At 46.5% G+C, this 25,411-nt stretch overlaps 1 protein-coding gene across 6 annotated transcripts in view; it reads left to right on the forward strand.

Annotated features, from left to right (window-relative positions):
* Positions 1–25,411, forward strand: part of FBLN2 (fibulin 2) — a 92,212-nt gene that overhangs the window by 21,454 nt on the left and 45,347 nt on the right. For 5 of the 6 annotated variants that reach the window (XM_053953963.1, XM_053953961.1, XM_053953964.1 and 2 more), the window contains exon 2: positions 3,455–4,909. In XM_053953963.1, coding sequence (XP_053809938.1) covers positions 3,580–4,909 — 1,330 coding nt within the window. In that variant the 5' untranslated portion in view covers positions 3,455–3,579. Of the gene's footprint in view, positions 1–3,198; positions 4,910–25,411 lie in introns of those variants that run through there. The other variant, XM_053953962.1, reaches the window with a different exon arrangement.

A 25,411-nucleotide genomic window follows, 5' to 3' on the forward strand; every position in this document is an offset into this window, starting at 1 on the left:
TCACTCTCAGTCCAGAGCATTGCCCCTCTCTTGCATGGACACTCCTACTTGCTCAGGAGGTATTATGAGCACAGGAATGGCAACAAATTCTTTAAATCTGAAACCAGTAAACCCCAGTAAAGCTGACAGGATCAGCCCTTGAACCAAAGCAGAGCAGGAGATAAAGGTTAGGAAATTCCACAATGGACATGAATGGAATTCTCATGGGACATGAAGCAGTGCATGAGGGCTGGCACAGGTGGCACATGGTTCCTTGCTGCAGAGCTCTGTAGAGCCTTCAACGAAGCCTTTGAAAGACTTTTATTTTAGGTGTGCAGGGCATAATTTGTCACTCAACGGAACAGCAAAAGTCAGTGATGTTGGCAAGAGTGGGTGAATGACATTGGTGAGAGTACAAAGAACCAATTCTCATTTTAGTGAAGCCCTTGTGTATTGCCCCAGTTGTGTAAAAGGACATCAAGGAAAGCATTAAAATAGTTAATGGAAACAAATTATTGCAATAACATCTGCTGGTATTAAACTCCCCTGTCCTACAGAGATAGTGTATTGTTTTTACCCTCTTGGTTCAGACTTTTATTTACACCTCCAGCTTTTGAATGCCGTTCCCCAGTAATGAGCTGCTTGTCTCCAGAGCATCATTGCAGTGCTGGGACAGGGCAGGGATCCAGAGGTGGAGCACATCAGCTGCGGGGCTGGCAGGAGCACAACTCTGTGTGCAGGGAAGAGGACTCAGTGGGGCTCAGCAGCCCTGTCTGTTCTTCCCGCAAAGATGGTTTTCTCTGTGCCTGAAGTAGATTTTCTTTGATATGTGCGTTTATGGGTTGGGGGAGTGATGGGTGTGGGAAACAGATGGAGAAAGCACAGGGAAACACAGTGGTTTAAAGGAATAAAAAGATACTTTTTATTGGAGTCATTGCACCAAAAGCAAGGAGCCTCTGAGGAAGGAAAGTGAGCCTGAGGAAAGAGAAGGTTTGTGGTGTCATTCATGGAGGAAGGGCTTATAAGGATTTCAGCCTTATCAGTTAAGCCAAATGCTGAAGGGTGTGGAAATGGTGAGAAGAGGAAGGCACAGGGGGCTGAGCAGGGCACAGAGCAGAAAGTGTGAGAGGCAGGGAGAAGGGACAGGGCTGGCCATGAGCTCTCTGGGCTCTCCAGGGGTGAGAGGCAAGGATGGGAACAGAGCAAGGATTGGCAGTGATCCAGGCAAGCAAACAAACCCTTGGATAGAAATGGGCGGGGATAAGGGGGCAGGGGGTGACAGCACAGGGGAGCAGCTCCTTTCACCAAAGCAGGACTGTCCTGTGATAAACCCTCAGCCGTCCTTGAGCACTCTCCCTGTGAGGGATGACTGCTTTCTGCCTCTTGCTTCAGCACAGGGGTTTCTTTTGGGAGTTTGAGCATGTGCCTGAGGCGTTTTGGGGACCCCTTTACCTGGAGCTGTGCCCCAGCACGGGCTGGTTGGGCTGGGGTGTTCACACCAGCTCACCCCTTACCTGTCCCACAGGTGATGCCTGGCCCTGATCTGGTGCACACAGAGGCTGCCAGACCTGTGCCTCTGACACCCACATGGCCCATGCTGGGTGCTGGGGCTCTCTGGGAAGCCTGATGTAAAAAAGGGAATATGGCCATGGCAGAGCTGAGCTCAGCTCTCTCCCCATGGGGTTTGCACTGAGGCATCACAGCCAGGAGGTACCACAGGAGGGGATGTGACAAAGTCCTGCTGTGAGCGCCTCACAGAAGTCACCTGTACTTCATTATTTCCCAGCTAAAGCAATGTAACAATTACAAATTTGTATTACCTGGAAAATCTGCTGAAAGCAGGATAAATTATTAATTCCCAGGCTGCATTCTGAAGAATTAATTTCAGCACCACATATTGAAAATTCTCCTTCATGAGAAATAGCCTGGTTTTGAGAGCATGAGATTCTGAAAAAGTGAAATTGTTCCAAGCCATTATTGTATTTTCTGACAATTTTATTTTTCCTTCAATCACTCTCCTTTAGCACACTCAGCTAATATACTCAAATTAGTAGTAGGAAACCTACATTTGTAAGAATTCTGTTTCTGTATAAAGTACTGAAGTAATTGGGATTCCAGGGCAGAACTGTGGAAATTCTTAGCACGGTTTGTCCGTATCTTATCAGAACAGGCACGCTTTTCCCACAGCCTGGCCTCTTGCCAGAGGGACTGAGCAGACTTGTTGGAAGCCCCCTTTGAATGGGAGAAGTAATTTTTTGAATGGATTTTCTGGCACAACTCCTGTTGCATGTGTGGTTCATTGTTCTGGGTGATGTGGCTGTATTTTACCCCCTAGGTAAATGTTTTAGGATTGTTGGTTTTTTTGATGATGGGAGGGGTCCTGGGAAAATAATCAGATTGCTGGTTCCATACAATTCTATAGGCAAATTGTTTTTTTTGTTTTAAGTGGTTTTCCATGTTAATTGTGTAGCTTTGTGAGCATAATTTTGATATAAAGGACAACAGCTGATTAACCCTTGAACTTTTTGATGCTCAAAGGGCTTAGTAATTAAAAAGCAAACTATGTTCTCTTCTTCAAGGCATTTTAACAGTGTTGTTATGGCAGTTCATGTATGTATAGATGTATATTGTGTGTTCATAGTATAGTAATTCACTAAAAAGTACTGCTGGTGTTGTCAAAACTAAAACAAGTGGTTGCCACTGGTGGCACACCCTCAATTATTGTAAATGTCCTTCTGTGAAGTTGGAATCAATCCCTCTGTGCACCACAGTCCTGCTGTGGAGCTGTGCCAGCCTCTGTGAGCAGAGGATCCGGCCCTTAATATGTATTACAGGATAGTTAGTATGATGTGTAACCACAAAGTAACCACAACACACAAAGAAGTTCTATTTTAGCCCTGCTGGAGCAAAGTTGCTGGAGCAACTGTTAATGCTGAAGACTGAAGTGCAAGAGATTGCTCAGTGGGGGAAGGAGGCAGAAAAAAATCCAGATTTTGAGTTAACATGTGTACAGACAAATTCTCACGTCCCAAGGCTAAGTTTCGTCTATAAAAATTCCTTAAGATTTGGGTCTTTGTAATTAAAGCATAAAGAATAATTATCTTAAGCTCATATCTGCAGAGGAAGAACTGTGTATTTACTTATTCTCTGCCAAAAAATCTTTTTAGCTGGAAAGATTAACAAAAAGGCACTGAAATATAAAGAAAGGCCTTCCTTTTATTGAAATATATATGTTTTGTCAACAGATTCAAAACAGAGCTGTCACAACCATTTTTTCTTCCTTTCTTTTTCAAAATGGGTGGGGGAAGCATCCAACTCCAAACTTAGTGCCTCTAATGCTTGGAAGGCATTATGATTAATTTTTGTCCTTAGGTTTCCAGATGTTGGATTTCATCCCAACTTTTAAAGACCTCTAATGTTTAACAGGATATGTGCTGAGTGTAGTCTTTAACAGAGCTTTCTTTCATTACTCCAGGATCTATAAGAAAAGGTAACTTAGGAGGCTGGTACAGATTCGGAGCTGAACCCCCAGCCTTCCAGGAGAGCAGCCAAGGCTGAACGTGCGAGGTTGGACTGGAGCCGTGTTCCTTCGGGAAGAAGATGGCCAGGGCCCGGAGCTGGCAGCAGAGCCCTTGGAATGCCCTGCTTCTGCTGCTCTTGTGCACGGGTGGCTGCCAGGCGCAGAGGGACTGCACGGGCACCGAGTGCCAGGCCCTGGAGAACTGCATTGAGGACGTGCTGGAGCCCGGCGAGTGCTGCGCCACATGCCTGCAGCATGGCTGCACCTGCGAGGGCTACCAGTACTACGACTGCGTCAACGTGGGCTTCGTCAACGGCAAGGTGCCCGAGGGACAGTCCTACTTCGTGGACTTTGGCAGCACTGAGTGCTCGTGCCCCAAGGGAGGGGGCAAGATCAGCTGCCAGTTCATGCTGTGCCCGGAGCTGCCCCCGAACTGCATCGACGCGGTGGTGCCGGCGGACGGTTGTCCCCAGTGCGGCCGCATCGGCTGCCTGCACGAGGGACAGAAGTACGTGGCAGGGCACACCTTCCACATGCCCCCCTGCAAGGTTTGCCACTGCCCCAACGCTGGCGGGGAGCTGATGTGCTACCAGCTGCCAGACTGCGACACGTTCTCCTTGAACACGGCCAGCCCGGGGGACGCTGAGGACGGCGAGCCTGAGCGGCACTATGACGATCCCTACAGCTATGACCAGGAGGCCTCTGAGGGAGACAACACCCAGGTGGAGTCTCCAAAGAAGTACAGGAGTTACTCGTCCCACCTGGAGCATGAGAGCCTCAGCCAGGAGCAGGGTGAGGACTATGACTACCTGGCGGCCAGCGTGGCTCCCTCGGCCCCAGCCCCAGCTGACTCCCACACTGAGGGTGTGGCGGTGCCTGGCACCACCCCGGTGCCCCAGGGCCCTGCTGAAGTCCGCGGCGCTACGGAGCGCGGTGAGCGCCGCAGGCTGCCCCGCACCACGGCACCCTCCCTCCAGCAGGTGACACGCAAGGACGCACCAGCCACCACCAGGGCTCCTCCACAGCACACCACAGCCACCACCGAGACACCTCAGCACCTGGAGGAGTTGGAGAGGAAACCAAAAGGGAACGAAGAGAGGAACGAGCAAGAAAGAGCCCCCCACTCTAAAATGAAAAAACATGCCAGGAATGAAGAGCCAGAGAATAGCATGTATCAGGGCTTGAAAGAGGTGAACTTTACAGAGCTGAGCTCAGCAAGATCATCCCATGAAAGCCTTGAGGGGAATGATTTCCCCAAGGTGAAGTTCAGTGCAACAACCTCTCCTCCGGTTGCTCTGAAGGAAGACCGCAGCCAGTCCTCCCCAAAGCAGTCGCAGACGCTGTATCGGTACCATCCTGAGGAGGACGGGGACCCCAACTCCATCCATGCTAACCCCAGGCTGCCAGAAGGTAAGAGTGACTCCAGTGGGGGTGTCTAGAGAACTCTAGAGAACTCTTACTCATGATAACATTGGTGCTCATCCTTTGCTGTGTTGTTCTTACTGTTGCACATGTCCTTGAAATCAACCAAACCACCACCAACCTTCATCCATCCCTTCAGGAGGTGGTTTGTGTTCTGTTTCACAGAATAGGTCCCGTTTCACTGTTGTCCACCCTGCTTTGATTTCACAGACAGTGGATGGGGTTTTCTGGTATTTTAACTTTATTTCAGATGATGATTTATTAAACTCTGGCATTTTTCTTCAATTACTTTTAACTTCTGTTGTGATGTTAAAGAAACATCTTCCTCTACATAGAAGGATTTAATTAGTTATCTCCAGTTACTAACTCAGTGTAATTACATTTGTAGCTTTTGTCTTCTTCTGGAAAGGAAGTGAAACAGTTGTGCTTTCACTTTCTAAATAAAAATATTTAGAGCACTTGTAATATTTATCTCATGGTTGAAAGCCTGTCTAAGCTCATTAGTTTAAGAACTCGAGAGATATACTCAAATACCCCTGAGGAATAGTAGGAAGAAAAAGGGCTCTCTCTTGCTTAATGTTTTTTTGGGGCTGGAAGTTTATGATGTTTATGATCAGCTGTGGCAAGTATATGTATTTCCTCCCTGCCTCTGCATTCCTCTTGACATCTGCAGGGAATATTGATCATACATTTTCTGCAGTGCTCATTACTGTAATGAATGCAAACTTTATCACTGTAAATTAGCGCATCTACAGCCCATATTTCCAATTCATTTTTCATCAAATCAAGAGCAGTACCTCCTCTTTCAAGATGTGGCACAAAATGTTCTCACAAGACTCAGCTGGAGGATGCTTGCAGAGAATACTGATGAGTCCCTGGGCAGTGGCATTTCTCCTGGGCTGTGTAGGTAGCCCTTAAATCTTGAGCTGTCCAGTCCATCTCCTGGAGAAGTTTAAGCTTAAGAAGTTTAATGCTCTCCATTAACAGATGGGAGGAGGAGAGCACATTTGGAGCTCAGACACTTAAGTCCTGACACACACAGCACCTTGTGGCTGTTCAAACAGAAAGTGTGACAGGTCCATGGGTGGAGATGACAGCTTTTTCCTTTTCCTTTGACTTCCTTTTTATTTGCTTCAGCCTCCCTCAAAATCTGAGCCACACACCAAGGCTGTGTATGATACATGGGCCCAAATTAGGACTGACACACAATAACCCATTTCTTGATGCAACTTTAAAGAAGATTTTTTTATATAAAGTTGCCTTTTTCTTTCGAAAAAGGAAAAATGGATGGAGTATCCTGAAATTTTCAATGAGAGAGGTTAAGAAAGTCTGTTGGGGTGAAAGTGTTTAGCAGCAGAGCTAAGTACTGGATTTTAGAGTCTGCTTGGGTGATTTGCAGTCTGTGATTCCTGGGAACTGCTTGGTTGAGACAGGTCTGGTTGGGGGCTGGATTAGGTTGAGGTGCCTGGAGCAAGATGTGATGGATGGCATGTCAGGCATGAATTGTTCAGCTACCAGAAGCAGGCTGGGTGCCATTTTCCCCTTAGCTAAGATACCTGCGATTTCCTTTAAATATTGCAGAGGTAGAAATGAGAAATAAATGTCCCATGGGAGCACAGAACTCTCTGACTGGCTGTAGATGCTGCAGCTCCAAGGCTGCTGCTTCCCTGCCCGACGGAACTGCTGTATATTCTGGGAACCAGCACTGGTGCCACCACACCACGTCCATCACCCACAGTCACTGACAGGTGGGACCTGGCCAGGCAGCCCCTGATCTGTCCCACCATTCCCATCAGGGATATTGGTAGAAGCTCTGTATGGAGCTACAGTACCCTCTCCAAAAATGAGAGCTCTCTCTTGCCATGACCAGCACTCATGCCTAGGGATAGCAGTGCTTCCACTCGTTCTGCTGTTTTAATTGACGTGGTTGTGATTCATGGGAGTATCTCCATATGTTTCAAGTAATAAAACACATACATCTTATGTCTTCAGTAACTCCTGAGCCAGTGGTAGAGGGGGAGTGAAGATATTAGTCAGACTTGAAAGAAAAATTAATCTTGCCTACAGATACAGAACAAAAACGTAAATTTTGTGCATGTATTTCCAACTATAAAATGGCAAAATATACCAGAATTGCCAAATAACTTCTTTTCTCCCTTCAGGAATTGTTGGCATGATGTAAACTACATCAATCCCCTGCTTTTCAGAGCCTGTGGGGCTGTTGTGCTGTTCCCTTATGAGGCTGCAGCCACTCTGGCAGTGTGCAGGGTTTTGTTCGACCAGCTCTAAGCAGAGTGCTCTGGAGTACATTTCTGTGACTCTACGGCCATTCTAGATTTATTTTTATGTTTTGTTTCATGTTTCTTTTTCCCCAGAGTTTAGAAAAGTTTGGGAGCTTCCAGAGAGGCTTTCAGCCCAAGTTAGGTGGCTATTGCATTTGTCCCTCCAGTTTAGCTGTATCCTGGCCCCAGAATTCTGCTGTGGTTGGGTCCCGATGCCTTTAGTTAAAAACTTGGCTTCATTACTTGTATCTTGCATATCTCACTTTGATTTTATATGTAGCTGAGTTTTCATCTCCCAAATCTTTGCTGGTTCATATGTAATCTAATGGTGGAAACACTTGGGTGCTCAGGAAAGGTTAATTTCGTGGTTTGGTTTTCTTTCTTCTTTTTAGCATTGTTTTTCAGCTGTAGTATTGCCCTGTATTCACATCAGCCACTCCATTCCTAAAGGAGCTGTAAGTGTACAGCAGAGGTAATTACTCAGCTGAGAAAGTGCAAATTAAATGCTTTCACCATGGGAAGGGATGAGATTAATGGAGACTGTTCTCTTTATAAAGTCTCTCTCCAAACATTGATCTTACCTGTCACTTACTGCAAGAGCAGCAAATGGGGGGAATTTTAATTTCTGTATTGCCTATTTCCTCATCCTAAAAATGCCCTGATCAGGGCAGGGCTGACTAAAACATATTTCAAGAACTTAGTGTCAAATCCTGTTATGATTTTCCCACTTTCTTCCATTTCCCCATGCTCTGGCAGTAGAGTGCTATTCCTTGGATAAATGTAGCTCAGGTAGCAAGCAGCCTCACTGTGAATGTTTTATGATTTGCATTCTGGTTTTGGCAGGCTCAGCAGCAGTTTGGATCTAGCTGGACCTGTCATGTTTCAGAGTGGAGGTGTTTTTCCACTTAAACTCCTCCACAACTGGTGATTTTTTTTACCCTGGTGGTTTTTAGAGATAAAGATAATTGTTCTCAAGCTAGAGTGAATTGCACTGATTTGGGATCTGAGATCAGTGGATGTGAGAGTGGCATTTATTGCAGGTTAATCCTGCCCAGGCAGGAGCTTCTGCAAGGTTCCTGTGAAACTTCTGAGGATGTAGCTGAGATTCCAACCCACCCATCTGCTGCATGTTTGCTGATTCTGAAACTCCTGGAAAAAGATGACCTTGAATTTCTGAAATGAGGGCAGACAGATCCATGTGCAGGTTCAGGAGCTGGACTTGGTGGTCCTTTTGGTCTCTTCCAGCCTGGATATTCTATAACTCTGCGAAAGCAGACCTGCAGTGAGGGTTTGGAAGCATTCCCTGCGCACGCCCACCCTTTGTCCCTCTTACTACCACTATAAAAAGCACTGAAGGTGGGAGAATGCTTACATGGTCCTTCAGAAACAAACTCTGTTTGCAATTAGTTGGGATTTTTTTTCTATCAGGTGAAGTGTTGTCTCATTTTTACTTGAATTACCCCAGGCTTAATCCTGTGTTCTCTGCTTTATCCTAGTCCTTTCTGTAACAGGAAGAAATCAGCTTTGAGCCCTCAAAATAGGATATCTGAGGAATAAAAATAAACCTCAGGAGACTGGTGTGCAAGGAGAAAAAGCCTCTGGGCCAGCAAGTGTGAATCACCATGAATTACAGCCCTGGGTGACAGTGTTCAGTGGTTCCTTTGGTAGCTGGAGTTCTGAGGTAGCAGGAATGGGAATAAGGCAGTCCGAGAAAGTTGCAGAGAGAGGAAGACCAAAGTACTATAAAATTAAAAAATGTCTATCTGTTCTGCCAAAAGTGGCCTTTGTACTTTATTAGGCAGCCAGATGCTAGTTTAGAAGGAAAAAATGAAATAGTTCAACCATTTCTATTAATGAAAACATCCCACGTATGCTATGTGGGGGACTGATTCCCTCACGGCTGCTGGTGCACAGCCTTCCCTTGTCACCTCAGGCGTGGATTTGTGAGCAGAGGGTACAAGGAAAGCCCAAACCTGCCCAAATGACAGAGGAGTGCACTCTTCACAGACACTGCAATAAACAGTAGCCAGAGTATCCAATGTGGGTCTCTTTTTCCTCAGCTCCTGCTTTCAGTGGCTGCAGCATTAGGTCTGTATCCAGTGCTTGGAGCAGTCCCGTGTGAGGGACGGGAGCAGTCCCGTGTGAGGAACGGGAGCAGTCCCGTGTGAGGAATGGGAGCAGTCGCGTGTGAGGGACGGGAGCAGTCCCGTGTGAGGGACGGGAGCAGTCGCGTGTGAGGGACGGGAGCAGTCCCGTGTGAGGGACGGGAGCAGTCCCGTGTGAGGAATGGGAGCAGTCCCGTGTGAGGAATGCGAGCAGTCCCGTGTGAGGGACGGGAGCAGTCCCGTGTGAGGAATGGGAGCAGTCCCGTGTGAGGAATGCGAGCAGTCCCGTGTGAGGGACGGGAGCAGTCCCGTGTGAGGAATGGGAGCAGTCCCGTGTGAGGGACAGGAGCAGTCCCGTGTGAGGAATGGGAGCAGTCCCGTGTGAGGAATGCGAGCAGTCCCGTGTGAGGGACGGGAGCAGTCCCGTGTGAGGAATGCGAGCAGTCCCGTGTGAGGGACGGGAGCAGTCCCGTGTGAGGGACAGGAGCAGTCGCGTGTGAGGGATGGGAGCAGTCCCGTGTGAGGGATGGGAGCAGTCCCGTGTGAGGAATGGGAGCAGTCGCGTGTGAGGGACGGGAGCAGTCGCGTGTGAGGGACGGGAGCAGTCCCGTGTGAGGGACGGGAGCAGTCCCGTGTGAGGAATGGGAGCAGTCCCGTGTGAGGGACGGGAGCAGTCGCGTGTGAGTGATGGGAGCAGTCCCGTGTGAGGGATGGGAGCAGTCCCGTGTGAGGAATGGGAGCAGTCGCGTGTGAGGGACGGGAGCAGTCGCGTGTGAGGGACGGGAGCAGTCCCGTGTGAGGGACGCGAGCAACCACACAGGCAGCAGCCGAATTCCCGGTGTCCAGACCAATTCTAGCCAGGGGCGTGCTTTTAGGGCGAGTGCAGGTGCTTTGGGGTTTGTGTCTGGGTGATGGCTCTGGACATGTTGCTGCGTGGCTGCTGCTCGCCTGGCAGTGTTTAGGGAGCTGCTCTGGGTCAGATCCTGCTGTTGCTTTTCCAACTGACTGGGCTTCAGGGCACCTCTCAGAGCTGCAGGCTCTGCATTGGGAATGTTATTCTTTGCAGGAATTCACCAGTAGAGCCCAAACCCTCCTCACCGCCGTCCTCCCATTCCTCATGTGCGTCTTCCTTCTAAAACAGAGATACTACTCACAGGTCATGAGCTCCTGGCTACAATACTTTTGTGTCAGGCTTTTACGGGGCTGTTTTGCTCCTTATCTTAAAGAGTATTTTAAGCCATAGCTGTATATTGAATAGTGGTCTTTAGTTAGAAAATATAGTTTAGACGATCCTTTTTAAAGCTGCAAGGATCTGTGCAGTGATGCAGGCACAAGCCTGGTATGCAGAATGCCAACATTGGGTGCCATGCTTTGCTAAAAGCCCTGTAGCCTGTCATAGTCAGGTGTCTGCTGACTTCTAAGAGCCTAAATAATTTAAGAAATGCTCAGATCTTGAGTTCTTTTCTTTTCAAACCCCAGTACCTGGCAATGTCATAAACAGAGATGTGTAAGAAGGTGGCTCTCCATCTTCCTGTGTTACTCATAAAATTAAGGTAACAGCTGCTGCCTGCAGTGTGAATCACTGGTGACCACAATGGGCAGGTACAGTCTACAAGGTGGGAGAAACATGTGTTCCTGCAGCTCCTGCCAGTCCTGCCTGCATTAAATATCCTCTGAAGAGCACAGTTCTTGTCCCACACACAGCTCTGTGCTGGTGAGGTGCAGTCAGACCTCCCTCTGCTGACAGTGGATTATACCCTGGGCTGTTGGTGCTGCAGCACAGGGAGTTAGTTACACAGCTGCCTGGGAGTGTTCTGTATAAGGAAATCCATTGTGCTCAGTACTCACCAAGGGAATGCGCAGAGGATGACTGGAAGTGGAACAGGATGGAGCATTCACACCTGGCTGGGGCCTGCAGGGGCAACCCCTCCTCCCTGCAGCACAAACCCAGGGCAGTGCTTGCGTGGGACAAGCTTTCTACAGGGACACTGAACACAGGGGGGTTTCAGATATTCTTGCCTTCAGGGGGTTTAGGTACTAAGTTCAAATCTCAAATTGTTGTCGTAATACAACTGGAGTTGGGCACCCAACCTAGGATGGCATCAAAATACCTTTGAAAACCCATCTCATGTACCTGTTCTGTAGAGGTAAAAATCACTATATTTGCAAAGTCAGCTCCATCCATGGTTTGCAACAAGAACATTGAATCTCAGTTCTGAAATTCAAACATGCTGCAGACAAAGTATGAAAATAAGATGGGAGTTTTTTTGTATAAATTAATTACCCACTTGAACAGATGAGGCTGTTGGTCTCTTCAGGTTTCTCGAGGGAACTCCATTTGCTGGTTATTTATAGTAAGTATCCAAGAGTATATTTTTTTGGTGCATGATTGATATTTCTTCAGAAAACAGAATTTAAATGAGACTTCATTGCAGTAATGTAACCGTTATTCTAGTCGATCACCGAGGAATTAAAACTGTCTCTGAATATAGCTCCTTGTTAGAGAAAGTATAAGTAGTAATTCCTGATCCAGATTTTGTGAGACAATAACCTTTTGAACAGTTTCAAATACGTAGGCCAAATAAACATAGCTTTCTAGCATATGCTTACTCATGAAAGGATTTGTAATTTCATTACCCCAGGCCTCACAGTGAGCAATATCTCTTACCTCTCAGGGATTCTTAGGTAACACGCCAGCAAATTGGAATTTTATAAAGATCCCCTTATGTGTAAGCAGGTTTTATGTTTTTTGACTGTCTGTGCTCTGCTTGAGATAACCAATTCCTTTCTAAAGCCACCAGAAAGTCCTAAATCGCCATCCCAAAGCACTGGGGGGTGTTTATGCTCAGCCAAAGGCTGGGAGAGGGGTAGGAGAAAGAAGTATTTGTGCTGTATTTAGGGCCAGCAAACCTCCTCTGCACATTTCCCCCTTCCCTGCCTTTGCCAGGGGCCAGGGAGCTGCAGAGCCCCCCAGGAGCCACCTGCCTGCTCCAGCACTACGTGTGGGTGTCTGCGGCATACCAAGCACCCTGCAGGTTTGTAAGCAGCAGCATTCCAGAGTCACTGTGTCTGCAGCTGGTCACTGTCTGCTGGAATTGCTGCTTTCCCTCCATCCTGGGATGCTCTGGTGGTGATGGGGCGGCTGATGGGGTGGCTGTGAGATGGTGGCAGTGGCTCAGGTGGGTGCAGTGGGGTGGGAAGGGAGGCTGGGTAGCCAGGGTGGGCCGGGGGCTCGTTCTGGGGCTGCCCTGCCTGCCCTCTCCAGCCCTGCCTGCCCTCTCCAGCCTGGTGCTGCACTTCTAGCTGCAGTTTCTCCAGCCCTACCTACATCAGAAATGGTGCTATTCACACAAACCCCCGAGCAGTAATTCCTTCCCCTTGGTGTCTGAGTGCTGCTTGCTTTTGTGGTGCTGTTGTGAACCACAGGGAGGCCAATTGTGTTCATAAGGGCTCAGAGTTGTTTGACCATAGTTTTGAATTACCAAGTACTAAAATAAACGTTTATGGCTTCAACAGCTCTGGATTTAAAAGCTTTTAACAGTACAAAGAGTTGCCTGAAAGGGGAGGATTTGCATCAGTAACTTTTAAATGGTGTTATAAAAGTTGATGCTCTTAGGAGCTGTTCCTGTATGTAAACTATATATCTTAAAAACAATGAAAATCATCAGATGAGATCTCATGGCCTTACTGCTGCCATGTACAAGGCAAGTGACTGCTTGCAGCTGCAGTGACCTGTACGGCCCAAGGAATAGGTGTGCTAGTCCTGAACACTCTTCCACCAAGGTTACCTGGACTGGGCACATGGGGATGGCTCAGGGGTAAGGATGGTGACTGCTTATTTTTTATGAGGTCACTCTGTAGAAATGTTATTTCTAGAAGGTGTGGAGGGGCTGTTGCCCAGCATGGGGACTTGGTGTGGGGACCCTGCAGCCTGGTGCTGGACACCAGACACTGGGGACCACTACAGGAACTCTTCTGGGAGAGCTGCGGGAAAGAAATGCAGGCAGACATGCCTCCAGTGGTATAAGGGAAGTCAACAGGTTACCAAAATCTAAGTCAACTGGAAAAGCAAGTGTGTGCTCAGTACAGGATCATCAGTGAGCGGTGTTGAAAAGGAAGAGAGTATGGGATGTGAAAAGGGGAACTTTCCATGGATGTCCTATATGGTCCAGAAAATTTTCAGCCAATTTGATGCAATATATTCTGGTGACAGAATGACACTGAGGTGCTTTTTGTGTGATAATCCCCCGAGCACAGTGTGAGGGCTCCAGTCTGGCACTGATACGTAATAGCACTCACCTCCTCATTACATTCTCTGTGAGCAGCAGCATGTCTTTGGAGCAGGGGAGCTGGGGTTTGACTGGAGCTGGCTTCTAGGCAGGGAAAAAGAATTGAGAAGAAGATAAACGAGTTCTTGCAACAAGAACATCTGGCTGTACCTCAGTTTCCTTTTCTTCTAACCTCTCACTATTTTATGTTAATTTCAGTCTGAGTCTTCAAAGACATTGTATGTGCTACTTGCTGGAATAATTTTCTGAGCACAAGTTAAATTGATTAATATTAAGGAGTTACACATCTTGTATGAAGTGAATCAGCTAAAGAGCTTCTTGTATTCATGTTCTGAGGTAGACATCCTGCAGGGACTTAGGAACCCATTATATTTTGTCAGTGGTTTGTAGCACAGTGTTTGTTATACTTGACAGCAAACCTCCTGCATGCCAATGGCACAGGGAAAATACATTCCAGGCACACAAACGTTGCCTTGGTAGGGAGGAGAATTCCCTGGAAAGCAAACACTGAACAGAAAGCACACCCTGCACTCCAGCCGGCCGAGTTGGGAAAGCAGAGCCTTGTCTGGAGGGGACTTGTGTCCAAAGTTGTCTGGTCTGGTATTCCAAAAGTGAACTTCATGACTATGAAATGAAAATATGTGAAAACATATCTTTGTAATGAAATTGGAGTTTATATAGTGGTGGTTTCTTACAGTCCTTTCCGTAAGGTTACAGAGTTCTTCTGCGTTGAACAAGCAGAACAAGAAGCTCTGAGCGAGTTTAATGGTGTTTAAGGAGTCTTTTTTTTTTTCTTTCTTCTCCTTTTAATAGTGATTATGAAAAGGCTTCTGGATAAGAGTGTGAAGGCGATGCACTGTGTGCCCGGTGGCACACAGAGCTGTATACCCGTCCCACATCCCTGCCAAGTGCTGTCAGGGTTTGGCTACCAAGCTTCCAGCTGATGGCTTTAAAGCTTCCTTACACCCGACTGTAATTCTGCAGCTATGTCTATAAAACACCTTGTTTATGGCCTATAAGCAGCTGAAGATTAATATAGTTCTCCCACTTATCCAAGAATCCTTCCTCTGCAATGTTCATTAATTTTCCTGGTGTTGGAATTGCCTTACATGGAATTACTAGTAGTTTTCATTTCCAGATTCAAACCTAGTGTTCTAGCTGAATGATTTTGTAAGAGAGTCACTCTGAGGAACTGTTTTTATTGAAGATAACATATACTTAAGTAATGTCTTATGCAATAATGATAAAATTTGTACTTTTCCTGGTTCTGGATCAAAATTGATAAGTGTTGTCTGAAGTCATGGCATTGAAAACAAAAGAAAAGCATAGTGACCATCAGTGATGGCTGGCTTTACGTTAGAAGGTTCCATAAATGTTAAATTTCAGTCATTTTGGATTGACTATGGTGGTTTTGCTGGTGGACGATAAATACAGAGACTTTCCAAAATCTTGTGCTGTGGTGTCAGAAGTTTTGGACGATGCTTTAAAGTGATGAATGTGCTTTGCGTGTGTTCTTGAAGTACAGACGTTTGGCTTGCTCAGCCAAAGGCCCTGGAAAAGTTTTCCTGATGGTGTCTGTGCTCTTTCTCCTTCACCCTCAGCTCCCAGCTGAGGACATGAGGAGCAGGTTTGTGCTGCGGTGTGGCCAAGAACAAGTTGTGGGACAGGCAGGGACTCTCACTGCCCTGGTACCACGTGAAGCTAACCAACTGAGATGAAAAAAGAATTACGCTGCTGATTTTCTTATTCTGGAGGAATGTAACCAGCCAATTAAAATGAACAGGAGCTTTTGGAGTCAGCCAGTTACATTTGCCTTCCAGTGTGAATAATTTGGTATGCGGTGAAGTTGTGGCATGTGGCAGAGAGGGGAGTTCAGGCTAAGTGCTGGTAACTCCTGTGGGGGGGGGGTGAACAGTTCAGCACTGCAGGGCTGAGGCTGAACCTCCTTTAGCCTTCAGTCCCAAGTCCCCATTCTCACTTTGGACCATGCAGAGAGCCAGTGCATCATCAGCACTGCTGTTTGTCTGCACCACTTCAACCATGGGGTCTGACCTTTATTAGGTAATACTGAAGTCTCCTCTTGGTATGGTGAACAGATTTACACAGCTTTGAAATCTGACCCTGCTATTTCAGAGAGAGTGCTTGCTTGTTAGTCAGCTTTTGAATGTAGTCAATAATGTTTCTTGAAAAAAGACACTGAAGGTCAGACCCTGTCTTGTCAATGCTATGTTAACCCCATTAGTTTCAGTGAGGTATACACTCATTTTAGCTGCATTGCTCCTCTGACATTACTTTAAAATGGTGAAGGGCAACTGTTAATCATCAGAAATTGTAAAAATGAAATGCTGTCTTTAAGAAAGAACTCCTTACATCTCACATGGGCATACAGCAGTTGCTCTCACTTCACAAGGCTTCCTTTGCAGTGACAAAGCACTTAGTTGTTTGTTACATTTTCTGGTCAGACTCAAATTCTTCTCCCAGAATTTGCAGTTAATCTATGGTAAACGAATACCTCATAAACCATACAATCACTGTGTAAATACATTATTTTAGCCATTTTTCTCTTTTGTTTGTAAATTTCCCAAAATGAATGTCTGCGTAATGGACATTTATGGCTATGCAGTTGATAGCACAGGGCCCCTGGCACTACACGATGCCAAGGGTCACAAATGAGCTCCTCTTCGCATGACAGGCAGGAAAGGACTTGATGCCTGCTCATCCAGCATCACCAAACACATTCCTTTGGGATAGAAGAGCTGGTGTTGATTGATGAATATGCTTCCCCCACCCTTGCCAGGGTCACAGAACTGAGATTCTCACTGCTCTGTTTCAAATGTGGCACAGACAGCTTCAGACTCCCACAGAAAGTTAATCATGCCCTTGAACATAAGTGTCTGGTCTATGGTTGGTTTTGTGCCATACAGTCCATTTTAGACCCAGAGGAATTGCACAGTTTTCTAAGTATATAGCATGAGAATTGTCCTTGTGTGCTGCATTCATACTAGGTCAGGATGCTGTTTGTCTTGGAGCAAGTCTTAGCTTAGTTTGGTGTAGTCCTGGTATTAGTGAAGAAATCTTCATAGCAGTTTCCTATTTCATATTTTAATGGCAAGAAATGTATGTGTATATATATAATAGAATCAAAGCATCAATAAGGTTAGAAACTAAGACCTCAGAGATCATCAAGTCCAAGCTTTCTCTGTCTCTCACTCTCCGGCAAGGTTCAGGAAAGAGTCCATTTCCTGGAGGGCCAGGAGGCCACATTACTGCTGATGTGGTGATTGATTCTGTTCCCTAAGATGAACCAGGGAGGCTTCCTAACCCCTTCTCATTTGTTTTGGCTGGCTGTTTGCTGCCACCTTGCTGAGATTTTCCTTTTGCTGCTTCAATCTGCTCCAGATTCAGAACCTGAAAGCTGCCAAAGCTCATGGCAAGTGAGAGGGAACAAGTGTTGGTGCAGCGAAGGAGAAGCCAGGCTGGCAATGGGTGTTGAGGATGTTTTTGGTGTAGTAGCCCACGGCACTCTCAGTATGGGCTATGTGTTGCCTTATCTGTGCATTCTCCCAAGGATTAAAAGCAAATTATCTGCTCTCATAACCTGTCCCCTCTCTGCTGCTCCATCAGTTCGAGTGTACAGTGCAGGTTTGTTTGGCCCTGCCTCTCAGGGAGCGGAGAAGGTAAAGTTTAACCTTTATTAATTCAGTATCTTGGTGTAATTAAGGAGAAGGTGGCTCCATGTGGGCTCCCTCAGCCCAGTTCAGAGGCCTGGCTGTGCGTGCAGCTGAGGGAGAGTCAGCATGAAGCCGTACCCCTGTGTGTGGATGTGCAGGCTGGACCCTAGAACAGGAGTCAAAGCTGGTGATCATTACCCACGGTGTGCAGGATGAGTGTGTCAATGCAGCCAACACTACTGGGCATGTGTGTGCGACTGTTGAGTATCAAATGCCTTAAAAAAGGTGCAGAGGAACTTCCAGCTGTGTGGTGGGGAGCTGCCTGCTGAGGCTGGAAGATACCTTTATCTTGTTTGCCCTCTTTTCTTATTCCCTGGTAGTAAGACTTGGTTGTTAACTTTCAAACTGCTGAGCAGCTTTTAACTACTTGTGTGGGCTAAAAATCCACCTTCATCAGATGCTAAAATAGCTCCTAACACATTCTCTGAATTAGTCTGTCAAGCAGGGGAGAGTTCAGTTCTGCAGCAGTGATGGCGGTTGCCACAATTTATGTAATTGAAAATAAAACCTTTGTAAGCAGGAGTTTAGAACTGGCAGAATTGCTCCACAGATATGTGTGGTGCTGTGGGAATGCTAGCTGGCTCAATGTAAACACTTGGCATATAGACAGATGGAAATTTTGGCACATCCCTTAAAAGAGAGGTGCTGCAGAGCCCCAGGGGTTTGGTCACTGGAGGTCAAGCCAGGGGAGGTGAAACAGAGAACCTTTGCTTGGGGAGCTGAGCTGAGCCCCAGGGCTCAGAAAATCCTCAAAGTGATGAAAAGTAGGACCTGGTTTGCAAAGCAAACACAGCACAGCAAATGCATTTGTGACTGTGGCTTGATAACAAGGATGTGTAAACAGACTGCACCTGGCTTCCTGTTAGCTGCATTTTTCTTCCATAACTGCCAGTTAGGCAAATGGATTAATTTGACAGATTTCTGCCTTTTGTAGCAAGTCACGTTCAGAACAAGGAAGAGCATTAATCTAGTATGAGGTTAAAGTTGTTTGTCAGGTGTGCTTGTAAAGAAGATGAATAAACTTCCCAGCATGGAAATGTATGCCTTGGACATCACCTACGAAATTAAAGGAGTGCCAAATTCTACAACATGTTTCAAATAATCCGATACACGAGGTTATTTGTTAGGTTCCATTCCCTGGAGTCCTGCGGCTGCCCTAAGCCATCAACTTTCATTTAAAACATGTTTTTTAGAAAAATAGAAGACTCTCAGTTTTCCTCAGAGAGAAACACTAAATCTCAAATGTTTAAAACCAAACAAAAGACACCGACCCTGTAAGGAGAGAGCAAATTAAAACCTATTAATTAGACTTTACTGTTTAAATGAGATGTTTGGAAGGAATTCTTCCCTATGAGTGTGGGCAGGCCTGGCATAGGGTGCCCAGAGCAGCTGTGGCTGTCCGTTGATCTCTGGCAGTGTCCAAGGCCAGGCTGAACAGGGCTTGGAGCAGCCTGGGACAGGGGAAGATGTCCCTGCCCAGGGCGGGGGTGGCACTGGATGGGTTTCCAGAGATCCATTCCAACCCATTCTGAGATTCTGTGGTTCATGTTTCTGCTCCACTGCTGATGCAGTCCTTCCTCAGCCACCAAAGCCCTCAGGCAGGGTGGGGTGGTGGCAGGGCTGTGGGGGGGGGGGGGGGGGGGGTGGCGGGGAGCCGGGGAGCACTTTTCCCAGCAGGATGTAGGAACACCTCTCCCAGCAGGGGAACACCTTTCCCAGCAGGGTCTGGGAACACCATTCCCAGGAGGGTCTGAGAACACCTCTCCCAGCAGGGTCTGAGAACATGTTTCCCAGCAGGGCCTGGGAACACCTTTCCCAGCAAGGTCTGGGATCACCTCTCCCAGCAGTTCTCCTTGGGTGCACCTGCAGCACCCGAAGTCACTGCAACAAGGAAGAACCAGCTCTTGTTGGTTCCAACAATAGGAGCCAACAGCTTGAAGGGATGAGAGCAAACCAAGGCATTTCTTTTGCTGAGACCCACAGAAGTCACTAGAGAGGGGAAAGGAAGCCTTGCTGGAATGTTCTGCAGAAGGGAGAGGAGCAGACAGGAGTGTCCTGCTCTGTCACATGCCCTAAGCCGTTAGAGGAGCGCCTGATGGGGTGGGCTGGCTTTTTGTGTCTATTTAACATTCAACCTGGAGGTGGCTAAATGGGAATGGTTTAAAATAGCCTCACAGTTGCCATAGATACTTGTCTAAATTGAAAATAGAGGTCTGGCCCAAGCTTGGAGTGTGTCCTCCAAAGCCATACTTGGAGTGAGCTAGAGGAGCCCCACAAAACTGTGGTGCTGCAGGGATCCCCAGGATGGGGATATCTGGGTGTGTTTGATGTCACCAGGCAGCTCCAGCAAGGCTTTGCTTGGACCTGGAGACTGGGAAGGGAAGAATCCTTCATGCTTCAAACGCTTTCCTCCTTTTTTTGCCCCAGGAGGTCTGTAGAGCTGGAAAAAACGCCATGGAATGCTGCTTTCGTGGCACTGGGTTTGGCTTTTATTTGTGAAATGTTACTGTGCAACAAAGCGGCAGCAAATTTAAAGTAGTTCAGCTGGATAAAAGCACCCTATTAAGGTAAATTTGGTTTAGTTGTCCCAGGAATGTGTAGCAAATGCGTGTCTAATTACAGATAAGGCAACTAAGCCTTTCATCTTCTTTCAGTGAAAAAAACTCGGCAAATAATGTGGAAAACGTTTTGGTGAAATGAATGAAGGCCTTTTCAAGGATTTAGTTATCACAGATGAGAGCCCCAGTTGAGGGAATTGAGAATGTTTCTCCCTAGCCTCCCACTGGATGGATGTTTTGGGACAATTGCAGCTGACTCTGGAAATGCCTCATTTTGAGATAACAATCTGTCCCTCTGCCTTTGGGGCTGTCTGGTGTCATCTCTGGGTTTGGGATGGGGAGGGCAGGTCTGCAGGGCTCTGTGAGGAGGGTGAAGATGCAGGATTCTTCCTGAAAAGTGCACACTTAGCAATGTGCCATGTTTCCTCTCCAATTTCTTGCTCTGTAGGTGGTAGAGAATTAGTGCTTAATTACTTGCAGGCTGTGGACAACAACCACCCCCTTAAACTGTTTACATTTCTGGATAAGGCTGGAGTTGGATATTCTTTGAGGTTCAGTCCTTCCCAAAATCTATGGGAGATTTTATAGTGCTTATTTATCTTTTATACCATGTACTGGGATAAATGTTTGTTCCCAAAGAGCTTTTATCTGTTAAAAACCCCAAAACCCTGTTCATCCATGTCTACATCCCATTACATATGATAAATCCCATTCACGCCATTCAGCTTCCCAGCCTGTGAAAAGGCCCAATCAAGAGGCTTGTGCAACTGGGGGAGTTCAGAACTGGGCAGAAAATCAGATCCAAGGTGGAGCTGCAGTTCTAGACTCGCTTGGATACAAGGAATTATGTCTAGCAAATATCACTTGAATAAAACATTAACTTCCCATTATAAAACATAATGTTGCTCTGATAATGGTTCCTGTTTTGAGTAATCCTCATTTCCTGCATCTCTCTAGTGACTCATCACAGCAGAGCTCTCATCCATTCTGCTCTGCAGATGCTCTCAAGCTGCCTATTCCCCATCTGACTCAGCTCCTGTGTATCAGCATCTCCTCCCATTGCTGTGGAGCTCTGGGAGTGTTTGCCTGCAGAGCACTTCAGCCTCCTTCCAGCCTAAAAATGACTGGTGCTCCTGGCTGCGCTTTTAGATTTAACTCCAATTTTTAACAAGTTTTTGGTTAAAAATTCACAATTTCAGGTTGTCTCAAGTCTTGGATCTGGAGCTGAGAAGCCCAGATTGCAGAAGCGTGTGTGTCTGTCCTTGTGAATATCTGTGAGAGGAACCAATCTTTCTTCCTTTCAGGTTTTCAGTGAGTGGTTGCCTGTATAAAACATTCCAAAATGCGATGTGTGCCTTCTGCAGCTTTAATTAAACTTCAAGGGGTTAAAAGTGATGGGGTGCAACTGTCTAAATGGAGACTGTACCTCTCAGCTGTCATCTCTGTAACAAGGCCTGAGCTGCTGCTACTAAATTTTATAGTTAAATATAAAGTTTTAAGAAGGTTGATGGGTGGCTGGTGAACTAAGCAACAAAACCACAGGATTCAAAGAAATTTTTGTTGGAGCTTGGAGGGCTGCAGTGCTCTGAGGTTTCATAAGGTCCATGTAGAATGTTCCACGTGTGAATTCAGAGCCCCCAGAGCTGGGGTAGAGCTGTGGGCAGGGCTGATGTGACATTTGTGGTGCCAGGGGAGATGTTTGCGGGCTCTGGGGATACAACAGAGCCTTTTCTGACTCTCTCTGCCATTTGGGCTAAAGGAGAGGAGGGTGCAGGTGTTATCAGCTGTAAATCCCATCAGAATTACCTGGCTGTAAATAGACTGTTGATACTTCCCTCTGCTTCTTGTTTAAGGCTACAATAATTTGTTGTTCCTGAAGAAACACTAACATTTCCTGCCAGAAGGCCTGTGGGATGTGTGCAAGGAGGAATCTTGAATAGATGAGCCTTTCTTTCTCCTCCCAGTGTTCCCTCTGTGCTGCCCTAGGTGAGGTTTGGGGTGGAGGTTCGTTCTCCAACTCCTGGATAGTGTTGGGGAGCCTTTTTTTTCCTTTTTGAAGTCAACCTCACCCTCCCATGAGCAAAATGGAACCTGGTGTTCAATAAAGGGTGCACTGCAGTGAACTTATAACTGGTTGTGCTTGTCTGGGGCTTTCATTACTCTGGTGAAGCCCATGGAATTAGCACTGCCATGGAGCTGCCCTCCTGTCACCTGTACCACAAGATGTACCTGGGACACACTGCACCAAAGCCCCTTTACTTTTAATTGACTTCTCCACTTATTTCTGGCAGTAATTTAAGCTTCTTAGGTCATATTTGGGTAAAATTTTCCTTTCCATACTGAAAGCAGTTTCTAGTATTAAAAGTTGCACATGGATGAGAGTTTTCACTGAATGAATAATGACAGAGAGGGGAGTTTTGGGACAGTGCCATGCTTCATATAGTTCCTTAGATAGATTATCATGAGGTGGTTACCTCAGCTGTCAGTCTGTTAGGATTACATAACATTTTAAAATTATCTCCTTTACTATGGCCAAAAAATGATTCAGTCATCTTGTCTATTGTATTACCTCGAGCTCTTGGTATTTATTACATATGCAATCAAGAAAATAAGAGTCTGAGGCTTGCAGAGATTTATTTAGCTCTCTGCTAGTAATTTGGTTCATCAGAATGAGAAATTTATTTCTGAATTGTCTTTTAATGAGCAGATAAGCAGGTTTCTCTATCACTCTGAAACTGTGGGTTGTCACTTCAGGGCTTTGTTTTTACAAATGGAAGCTGTTATCTCTTGGATAGGTATCAGCCTGCTGTGGTGGTTTCCACTGGTTTTAATGGAGCTTGAGTTTAAATACCCCAGCTAAAAGAAGGATAAGAACCTTTCTCTTTAGAGATACTTCTTTTACTGTGTATTTGATGCTTGATGGAATTTACACAGCCAGAACGAACCCCTAAATGATTTTCAGTTCTGTGAATAGTGATTTTTTACTTGGGTAGATTGTGATACGACAAGGGGGAATGGTTTTAAACTGAAAAAGAGCAGATTTGGATTCAATATTAGGAACAAATTGTTCCCTGTTAGGGGATGCCTTATGACACTGTAATAACTTGTTTTGTTAGGGCCAAGGCAAACAGAGGTATTTCTCTGTGACAAGGATTTATGTGACCAAAACAGAGGATGAGCAACATGATGTTTCTGTGTGGGAAATAAAAATAGTTTATTAACTGATGGACTAGCTGGGATTTAATTTAGTGCTGCTGAAACACTGCATATGTGCAGCTGAAGCTGTCTGAAAAGAAGGTAGGGGACTGAGCAGAATTGTAAGAGGTGAATTCAGTACCTGGGCTCTCAGTCCCTCAGTGCTGGGTTCCACAGGTTCCACAGCAGATCAGGGAATATCACAGAATCACAGAATCACTGGGTTGGAAGAGACCTTCAAGATCATCGAGTCCAACCCAGCCCCAACACCTGTACTAAACCCTGGCACCCAGTGCCACATCCAGTCTGTTTTAAACACATCCAGGGACAGTGACTCCACCACCTCCGCGGGCAGGCCATTCCAGAACTTTATCACCCTTTCTGTAAAAAACTTTCTTCTAATATCCAACCTATATTTCCCTTGAGCAGCTTAGGGAGGAGGAAATTCCTCCATTCTGGGGGTAACAACCACAAGTTGCACCAGGGGAGGTTTAGGTTTGATATTAGGAAAAATTTCTTCATGGAAAGAGTTGTCAGGCTTTGGGAGCAGGCTGCCCAGGGCAGTGCTAGAGTCACCTGAAAGTGTTCCAAAACACGTGTGGATGTGGCACTTGGGGACTGGCTTAGTGGGGATCAGGGTGGTGCTGGGCTGATGACTGGACTTATCCAACCATGATTCCATGGTTCCTTTTGCCAGAGCCTGGAAGCTTCTCTGTGGGATGGGATTTCAAAGCCAGGCAAAGCTGGTTTTCCTCCTCCAGGCTCTGAATTGAACACAGTGTATGACACTGGAGATTGTTTTAGAGATGTGCAGCTCTGTGGGGCATTTCTCTTTCACACGCAATGTGGAAGAGAAAAAGCCAGAAGAGCAGAAGAGAATCTGTGTGCTGATCCAGTGGGGTTCCCCAACAGCTTTTAGGTTTTGGGGTTTTGTTTGCTTTTTCTAATTAGAAATTTACAATTAAAAGTCCCTGCTGCAAAGCCTGTAGATGACATGTGGGTTGACGGAGCAGTGAGCAGCAGGGAGGCCTGCACAGGGCTGTGGGAATTGCTTGCACTTTAACATGCTCAAATGAAAGGTCATTCCTCTTCAGCCGGGAAGGAAAAGGAAAAGCTAATTCTCTCTTCCAGTCTGGGAAAGCCACCAGCATTTCAACACACAGGGCTAAAAGCTGCCATGAGGTTTATGGAGCAGAGAGTGGGGTGATGGAAGGTGTACCCAGCACCCCTAATTCAGCTGTCATTCAGTTTTAAGGCTGCTCTTCCTAGAAACAATTACTGTACACAAAATTACTTACCTCTGGGTCCTGGGTTATGATGAACAGCATCAATCCCTACAGGTAAAAAACCCACTTGCCTCATTTGCAACTTGTGAAATCCTATGGGAAATAGGAAAAAAAGAGTACTGGTTTAAAGAGATAGAAACGGCCAAATAATTGCAGCTTTCTCTCTGTTTTACAAACACAGGCATATTTGGTAGTGCAAATTCTCAGATATTTTCAAAGAAACACAGAATAGTATGTAAAGTGTGGGGGATTTTTGGTCAATATCCATTTTTTAAGGAAGTCAGAAAGAAGGGTAGTAGTAGGTGTAGTTCTTTTTGTTGGTTTCTTGCTCTCTTTTTTAAGCCTTTTTGTCCTTCAGTTTACACCAATTATAATTTATTTACAAATGTATTTCTCGGGAATGTCATTCAAAAGCCATGTACTATGAGACAAGGCAGATTTTCATTTTTCACACCGTCAGATTAAGCTGTAGAAAGTGGATCAAACAGGGCACATGGCTGGCCTGTTTTTTTTTTTGTTTTTTCCTCCTCTGCTGAAATAAACTCATAGGTGTGTGGTGGTAAATCCTGAGAATGGTCATTCTTGTGTGGGGGTAAATCCTCACTGAGAGTGCTCATTCCTGTGTGGGGTAAATCCTCACTGAGAGTGCGCATTCCTGGGAGCTGGAGCTGGCCGAGCCAGGTCTCAGGGAGGTGAGAATGCTGATAGACTCTGATAAATCAGGCAAACTATGCACGCTCTGCACCAGCTCCTCCTCAGCTGAGATGGCTGAGAAGGACAGCTCCAGCATGGAGAGGCTGATCTGCTGGCCCCCTCCCAGCTGGAGGAGCAGTGTGGGCTGCTCTGGAGCCCTGCAGTGTCCCCAGCCCTGGCAGGGGCCGGACTCTGCCCTGGGACCAGCACTGCGGTCCTGGCCCACAGGAGCCATTTCAAGCTGGAGGGTCATCCCAGGGCCCGGGTGTGTCCCACCATGCAGCTCCAGGGAATTTTGGCACTGCTGTGCAGAGCCATGGCTGCAGCCTCCCCTCCCTGTGGCTTGGCACC

Source organism: Vidua chalybeata, chromosome 12 (assembly GCF_026979565.1).
Source record: "Vidua chalybeata isolate OUT-0048 chromosome 12, bVidCha1 merged haplotype, whole genome shotgun sequence".
Lineage (NCBI taxonomy): Eukaryota > Metazoa > Chordata > Aves > Passeriformes > Viduidae > Vidua > Vidua chalybeata.